Source organism: Arachis duranensis, chromosome 9 (genome assembly GCF_000817695.3).
Source record: "Arachis duranensis cultivar V14167 chromosome 9, aradu.V14167.gnm2.J7QH, whole genome shotgun sequence".
In the NCBI taxonomy this organism is placed as follows: Eukaryota; Viridiplantae; Streptophyta; class Magnoliopsida; order Fabales; family Fabaceae; genus Arachis; species Arachis duranensis.
Genome location: NC_029780.3, coordinates 105,058,876 through 105,067,727, shown reverse-complemented (window position 1 = coordinate 105,067,727; position 8,852 = coordinate 105,058,876). Strand labels below are relative to the sequence as shown.

The window sequence follows — 8,852 nt, the reverse complement described above, 5'->3', positions numbered from 1 at the left end:
AAAAAAATAAATTTAATTTTTTTCACATTATAAAATAATTTTTTAGTGAGTTATTTATTTTTATTTATAAAATTTGGAATGCTAACCACATTATAAAATTATAGAGTTTAAGTATGTTTTTTTTATATTAAGTAATTTTATAAATTAATGTAATTTCGAATTATATATTGTGTAAATATTATTGTAAAAAATAGTAATTATATTAATTTTAATTAATTAATTAAGTGGGAACGCAATAAGGACTAAAGCTGGTTCCTCTTAATGGAGAAGAGAGAGATGCTTTGAGTTCCTATTTACTGTTTATGACACAAAAGTTAATGTGGAGTTACTTTTTTATGACAAATAGACCATAAATAAGAATTGAAATGAGTTTCCTGCTAGAGATGGTCTAATATTAAATGGTCTGCGCCCCAGTCCAACAAAAAAATATTATAATTTATTTTTAAAAAGAATTCCTTATTCTATTATAAATAATATAATTTGACTTGCCATGTTTAATTTCATAGTCAGGTCAACTTACAATAAAATAAACAAAATATTACAATGTATTTTGGTGTATTTAACAAGCATGAACATCATCATTATGTGCACTAAATGAATAAGTCTAATTGAGCTTAATTTTTTACTCATTTGCTATATAGACTCAAATTTAAGTTCAACTTAACTTACGAGCTAATGACATTAACTTATCAAGTTGTCTATGAATCAAGAATTAAATCTCAAAGTGGTTTCTAAACTTGTAATCGAGACTCAAAGTCGTTTCTAAATTTGTATTGGTCCCAATATTATCCTTGAATTTAACAAAGGTGACTCACGGTCATCCCTGAAGTATTTTTCAGAGAATATTCCTTAAAGGCATGATGATGTGTACAGAGAGGCGCCACGTTGGATAGGTAACAGCTATCTGACGTGGCTGCTATCGTTATTTAACTCAATTTAGCCACGTTGGATAGGTAACAACTATCTGACGTGGCTGCTATCGTTATTTAACTCAATTTAGTCCCTGAAGTGGTTTATAACTTTAATTCCCAATTTACTCTTTCTTCTTCTCTACTTTCCTTCTTCTCCGCCGTTGTTGAACGTGGTTTGAATAGGTCATGATAGGTGGAGGTAACCACTATGTTAGTAGCAGCCCCTGTTTCTTTTGTTTTTGGCCTCAATTGGGAAAAAAAAGTGAAAGCATGAGATACCTTTGCAGTTTTACTTCCATTGAGTAACAAAGAGGAAATGTAATTAAGCTGCTCTTGACACTCACGTAAGTTGCAAGGAAAGATGGTCAATAGTTCATTTGAAGATTAATGTTCAAGTGAAGAGCACCACTAGATGACAAGAAAAAAGGACAGTTAAATTACTTCTATATATATATTAGAAAAACTTGAAATAAGTAGATATCGACCATATTGAAACAAAAACTCCACAAGTTACGGATCTTCATCTGTTTGGAAAGACTTGATCCTTCTCGAAGTTGAAATGGTTTGAGAGAAAAAATTTGACCTTTTACAGAGTTTTAATGACACACGATGAAATAGGTTTTGATAGTCATCCAAGTGACATGAATAAAGGTTAGCATATGACAATTTTTTAACCGACTTCATTGTATTAAGGGAATCTGAAGTAGGGTCTTTCTTAGAGTCTTCAGGTTATGTGAATGGCCTATCAAAAGAAGAAGAAGTTGTCAGAAGTAAAACAACAGAATCTGAATCTTCAATCCTTAATTTTGAACCTTCCCAAACATGCACAATTCCCTTTTAACCACTAATCTGTACATTAGGAATAGCCGAAAATTGAATTGCCTTTAAATTGGCACGTGAATTCACTTTTGGTCGTTGCCTTTCACCAGGACAGTTTCCTTTCATTAATACCTGATTTTGGCCACTAACTTGCAAACTGTGAGGTAATTTGCTATCCAAAGACACTATTAACAAAAAAGAAGCTAACTTGCTTGCAGAAATTCGACACTATTACGTGGTCTGGATGAGAAGCAAAATATTCTCTACTATATTCTACATCACCCACAGAGTATTTTACTTTTGTTGTTGTAGTATTCAAATCCATCTTTCTCTAGTAAGACTCATTCGAATATGTAGTATGAGAATCGTCAAACTCTAACCTGATATTACCAAGAAGTTGGTACATCTTCACAAAAAAGAAAAAAGAAAAAAAAACTAACCGTTAGAGATAACTCCCAAGTATGTAAAACAGCTTCTCTTGGATTATTCATTACTGGAGCTACTAACATAGTTACTGCCTCCACCCATCATGATCTATTCAAATCATGCTCAACAATGGCAAAGAAGGAAAAGGAGAGCAGAGAAGAAGAAAGAGTAAATTGGGAATTAGAGTTATAAACTACATCGAGGACTAAATTGAGTTAAATGACGATAGCAGCCACGTCAGATAGCTGTTACCTATCCAACATGGCGCCTCTCTGTACACATCATCACGCCGTTAAGAAATATTCTCCGAAAAATGCTTTAGAGATGACCGTGAGTCACCTTTGTTAAATTTAAGGACAATATTGGAGCCAATGCAAGTTTAGGGACGACTTTGAGTCTCGATTGCAAGTTCAGAGACCACTTTAAGATTTAACTGATGAATCAAACTTAAACTGATTCATGAATTGACTTGACTCACTTCTAACCCCACTTACAAGGCTGCCACTGAAATAATTAAACACATTTAAATAATACGAACTTTGCAAAATACAAATAAATTAAAATCTAAATTTATTTAAACTCATCTTGTGAAATCTATGCACAGGATCCATTCCCAACTTGCCAAACCCCTCTATGAGAAAAATCTGTTCAGAATGGCCTAACTAATTGAGTTGCTATTCATTCACAAGAAAGGACAAGCCTTAAAGGAAGGAGGGACTAACATAGCCATTGATGAACAAGGGTAACAAGTCATAAGCTACAAGGCTACACAAATGGCAAAGTTTAAATACCACTCAGAAAGTTCAGCCAAATGAAGAAGACTACAGTTCTTAACTCTTAAAAGATAACAAGAGATCAGGTAGACTGAGAGCACCATCACTCTGTTGCAATAAGCAAGATTACATGGCCACTGCGCTAATCCCCTAAGGATTGTTATTAATCATGCTCTTCAGTTCCTCATTTTCTTTGCTCAAAATTTCAATGCGCGACTCGAGCATGTTAATCATTGCTTGTGCGCTCATCATCTCAAACCTCATAGTCTCCCTTTCCTCGGAAAGTTTGTAAATCTCGCCCTGCATGCGTTTGATGAGCTTAACACAATTTGGCGGCACGGATGCCTCCAAGGAAGCATCATCAAACTCTGGTGGTTGAACGGATGCATTTCCCTTTGATTCGAGGGATTCCATCAAAGAAAACTCCACCAGTGCAGACAAGAAATGTTTTTTAGGTGCAACGTTGGTTATTGCAGTGGAGGCTGTGGTGGCGACCGTCGGGAGTGTCGTTGCGGCGGTGGTTATTGTTGATGAACATGGCGGTTCTTGGATGGTTCGGACTGAATCTCCGTTAACATTTGAATGGTTGACATTCAAATAATGCCTCCTCCTCTTGTATATTTGAGAGATAGGCTTGGTGTTTTCTGTTTGTGGCAAAGGATACTCATCGATCTGACGCTTCGAGTTATCCTCCTTTTCAGGTGATGGAAACTCGGCCATACTCTCCCTTTTGCAGACAGCTAGCAGACTTTGAGTTTCAATGGGAAGCTTGTTCACATCAAATGGAACTTTGTTGTTAGATTGAGTATCCTGAAATTAGAATACAACAATGACATGTTAGAATGCAAAGTGCTGTAACAAGTAACAGACATTAAATCCAATTAATGATGTATACAATATAAGTTAACTCCAGATTGATCATTACATCATTTTCAAAATTTAACAGAAGTTAGAGGCAACCAATCTGGTATCAATTACAGTAGGAGAAACGAAACTAAAACAAAAGATGAAATCTAAAACAGAACAAAATAGAACACAAGTAGTGAAAGAGAAGAAAAGTGAGCCACAATTGCAATGAAGAACTATCAAAGGAAGAGAAACCAGAACTACACAGGAACAATGGGTGAAGTTGACAAGGAGTAAAGACGACTAAATTGAGCCTTTGAACTAAGGGAGAGTGCGGCCAAGTTTTGATTGCCCATAAAGCACAAACTTGAAGCATCGAATGGGTGAGTATCCTTTCACCCTTAATAGATCATACAAAGCCTATCTCTTGAAACTTTTCTTATGTATCTCTGGAATCAGCAGGGTGTAATATTCCCCAAGACCATTTCCCCCTAATATAGGTGAACTTTCAAAGAAACAACAAACTTATCAGTGTGTGCTGGAAAACCATTGTAGATGGGGTTCCTCTTGCTCACAAGTCATCCTCAATTTGTTTTCATGATCTCCACTATACTAATCAAGAGAACATCAATTTGCTCTCGATATACGTCAGTTCAAGAAGCTGTTGGATTCAGGATAATCCCAACAGGTAGGTTGCAATTTTCCTTACAGTAATACAAAGTAACTGACATATCCTTAATACAGGAGAATATCCATTGATCTCCATTTTCTGAATATCTCCCAACAGCTTCAATTCTATGAAGATGAACAACTTCTCTCAGGTAGCGTTTGGTAACGGTACTGGAACTGAGACTGGGAGACTAGGACTCAATATTGTGTTTGATAGCCAGAGATTCGAACTAATATTTTGGTCTTCGTCTCCAAAATTTCAGTTCTTTTAGTATCTCCAGAAAGTAGAGACACCGCAAATTGAAATTTTGTGGACAGATACTGAAACTTTAACATACAATTTCTTCCCAAAATACCCTTATCCCAAAATAATAATTCCAAGTTTACCCTCGTTCAGTTCTTCAACCACCACTGCCCTATCGGCTATCGCGGCCGCCAGGATCACCACCTCTCATCTCCCAACTCCACCCTATCTCTCATCCCTACCACCAAACTTCTGCCATCATCCCTCCTTGCAATCCATCACCACCAACAACAATAATACCAAGAACAATATCAGAATCAGAACAATAATACCAACAACAACGATATCAAACATATCTCAAAATCAGAAGAGGGAGAAGAGAAGAGAAGAGAATAAAGGAGAGGAAGGAAGGAGGAGGAGACAGCGGCGCAGAAAGAGGAGCCGCCGACGGGTGCTGGATCAGAGTGGACCATGGGTGCTGGGCGACGGCGGCAGAGAGGGAGAGAGAGAGTGAAGAGGTCCTAAATGCAGTGGCACGGCCTGTCTCTCAGTCTCTGTCTCCCAGTCTCTCTCTCTTCCAAACGCTACCTCATTTAGGGAAAAAAGAATACCTACCAAGGACTAGGTCAAAATTCTCCGTCAAGGATAGCGTGAAATCTCCGCAATAAAATCAATGATCATTCAGTTACTTCAATATCTTCTAGGGTATAAGTATGATCTGTCAAGTATTTACCCACTTTCCACTACTAGTCATATGATAGAATATGGAACTAATGGTAAGCCGGGTTGATAGATAGTCCGAGGCAAGCCCTCAATTACAGTTATAGAGCTGTCAATCATAATGAGTATGCGCAGCTGCAGTTTTAATACGAGAAAAGAGAGAAAGGGGGGTGGAGATCAGAGAAGCAGGAGGCTAAATCTGTCCAGTGGCTCAAGCCAACCCACACGGCCCAGACAACCCAATGCTAAATTGCCAATGTCACACTACCCTCTCAAGCTTCCATATTCACATTTCCCCACATTTTCAAGTCCCTCCATTGCTGCCAGGTGTAAATTCGGTTCAACAATTCTCCCATCAGTATAAGCATTTCCTCGATGGGGCCTTTTTCTAGCTCATTCCGATTTCTAACCTTGATCATTCACTCTCTTCCTTCCCTCATAGACCTTCAATGTCCTCCCTTGGGCACGTAGCCTTATAGACCATCTCGTTCTTGCTTCTCTTCTCTGCTCTTCTTTGGTAAGTATGGGTTATAGAGGCCCATATAATAAACTTCAAAATGTTTATTGCGAAACCAGAAATCAACAAATATGAGATAACCACCCAATGCACCATACTCATAGGGGCAACAGAGGCTACTTTCCTGAAGTAAAATAGCATTGGCAATTCCAACTTCATGTCAGTAGCATTAGATACTATCAAGCCCCTTGTCAATTGACCCAAACAATCAAGGAAGTTTACCAAATTATCTGAAGCACCAGTTAGAAGCTCCATCCTCCTTACTGACGATAGAGTCTTCTCTTTATAATAATAACAATAAAAGCAGTGACATGATTCTTGTAAATTGGCAAGAAAGACAAGGCCCAGATTAATTACCTCATTGTCTCTCTGGAAATGCAACTTTCCTTGTTGCAAAAACCTCTCCAAGATAAAATTTATTTAAAGTAAGGAAAAGCAATCAGATTTTAATTACAAGCTAAGTACACAAGTATAGATGGGGGAAAAAGTTGCTGCTCATAATGGATTCTGACCAGATAAACAAAAGTATCACCTACAATTTTACTCAAAACGGAATAGTACTCAGTTCCCAAATTCCTGATCTTCTAGAAAGGTCATAAGAAACTACAATTTCTAAGATGATCAAATGAAATGCAAAAGGGCAATGGTTCTGCTAGAAGGGCGGAAGTAGTCGGGGGAAATACTCTTATTGCGCATTTACATTGCGCATTTACAATAGGTCTTGCTAACAAGTGCGTTAAGGATCGGGCAAGCATTAAGGGTACAAAAGGGGAATCTTTTATATTTAGAAAACAAGATTTAATGCATTTAATGTCAGTGAAGACTTGAAACTTAATTTTTTTGAATAAGAAACCCATTTGTATCCATAATTATTGCTCTAAGGGCACTCCTTAACAAAACCTTTTAAAATATGGGAATATTGCAATTATTATTTTCATTATTCGTTATAATAAGAAGTTCATTAAGACAAGGAAGAAAATAGAAAATGCTGCAAAGGTTCCGAACCACTCGGCATAGTTACCAATTGTACTATTAATTAACGCGCACAAATGTCGCCGACTTTTCATATATCCAATTCTTTTTTAGCACGTGAATTCAATACGTCGTTGCACACATAGAACATAAAGCATCAACACAATTATTTCCAGGTGAATCAACACAATTAACCATATTCACAATGATTAAATGATAACCAAAAAGTATCCCCTCCTTCCATTAATATAGATCGCTTTTGACAAACCACGTGAATTCAATACGTCATTGCACACATAAAACATAAAGCATCAACACAATTATTTCCAGGTGAATCAACACAATTAACTAAATATAATCACAATGATTAAATGATAACCAAAAAGTATCCCCTCCTTCCAATAATATAGGTCGCTTTTGACAAACCAAGTACATTCAAAAGTCAATGTATCTAAGATCAATTTGTGCTCAAATACATCAACTTTTGAAATGTACTCGGTTTGTCAAAAGCTAACAATATTGTTGGATGGAGGGAGCACCAAAGGGAACAAACCTGTGCAACATTGTTTCTCCTGTCGCTGCATAAAGTGCGACCGTTGCTTTCAATGCGTAGAGGATGGGCAACAGTGACGGTAACATCCTCCACAGGTTCTGCCCCAGGAACCAATGCCGATGCATCATCCCACTCCTCTTCAACGAAAGGTGCATAACGTTGCCCATTCGGAGGTCCTATGTTATTTTTGTGAAAAACTCTACACAAAACATATGCATCCTTCTCCATCCGAAAGAGAAATGCACAAAAATGATTAACCAGCTGTTGAGATATAATAACAATGGCCATACTGTAGTAGAGCACATAGCAAACTAAACTTTCCACGTTTACTAAACAACAAAGTTTCAAACTCCTGCATCCAAGTTTTACACAACAATTTGGATTTTGGAACCAAGTAAAACAACAAAGCTCCTTTTTTTAAGCAACAACAAAGCTCCTTATTTTATCAACATCAAAATGAGGATAGCCCTCATACGTGGTTCGCCGTGGTAAAAAACACATTAGGCTCACCTCATACTTCAAGTTGTAAACTCAATAATCTCACCTGAGGCTGAGAGGATCCAGACCTAGCCCTCTCCAGCTCTTCGTCGACGAGTCGGTACTCATGCATGACCCAATTGGTCCTCTTACCATCTGGGGCTCTTCCACTATGGAACACCAGAGTTTTCTTCAACCCCACAGTCCTTTGTTCATGCTTAACCGGACGATCGTTCCCTGTAGCCTTCCAGTATCCTTTGCTTGTGGCCCTGTTCATCCTCCCACCATTGCCATACTTCTTGTCCAGTGCACTAAAGAAGTACCATTCTTGGTCCCTAGTCTTCAACCTCGACTTATCTAAACAAACATTCAACCAAACATCATCTAAATGAGTTAACAAGCACAACAACAACACGCCCCAAGAAACAAAACATCACCAAGTCTAAATTTTTTTCACAACCCATTACAAATTCAACTAAGAAAATCAAAACCCATGACAAAAAAAACACACATTCAGCGAAGAACAACAAATTCAACAAGCTTTGATTTTTACAGCACAAATGAAGAAAAAAAAGAGACAGATTTAGGTAAAAGGGAGTAACCTGCAAGGTCCCAGGGTTCGCTCCTGTAGATGTCAACCTCAGAAATTGCATCAAATCGGAAGCTTTTGCCGCAAACCTTGCGCTTGAGGTAATAGATAACAAGTTCCTCATCAGTAGGATGGAACCTGAAACCAGGAGCAAGAGAGGTAGGAGGAGCAGCAACTGCAGTAGCCACAGCAGTAGTAGCAACAATAGCAGGAGAAGAAGGTGAAGCAGATGGTGAAGGTGCAGATGCTGATACTCCTCCTGATGGTCCTGCTTGTGTCAATGAAGGTAGAGACGGCAGTGGCGGCGGCGGTGGTGGTGGGGTGTGTGTGGCTGTT

At 37.9% G+C, this 8,852-nt stretch overlaps 1 protein-coding gene across 1 annotated transcript in view; it reads right to left on the bottom strand.

The window, feature by feature from the left end:
* Positions 1 to 2,709: 2,709 nt before the first annotated feature.
* LOC107466647 (NAC domain containing protein 50) overlaps positions 2,710 to 8,852 on the bottom strand; it is a gene marked incomplete in the record, with an annotated part of 6,284 nt that continues 141 nt past the window's right edge. Inside the window, 4 exon segments of the mRNA XM_016085643.3 lie at positions 2,710 to 3,739; positions 7,451 to 7,669; positions 7,995 to 8,284; positions 8,530 to 8,852. Of these exon segments, the coding sequence (XP_015941129.1) occupies positions 3,080 to 3,739; positions 7,451 to 7,669; positions 7,995 to 8,284; positions 8,530 to 8,852 (1,492 nt within the window).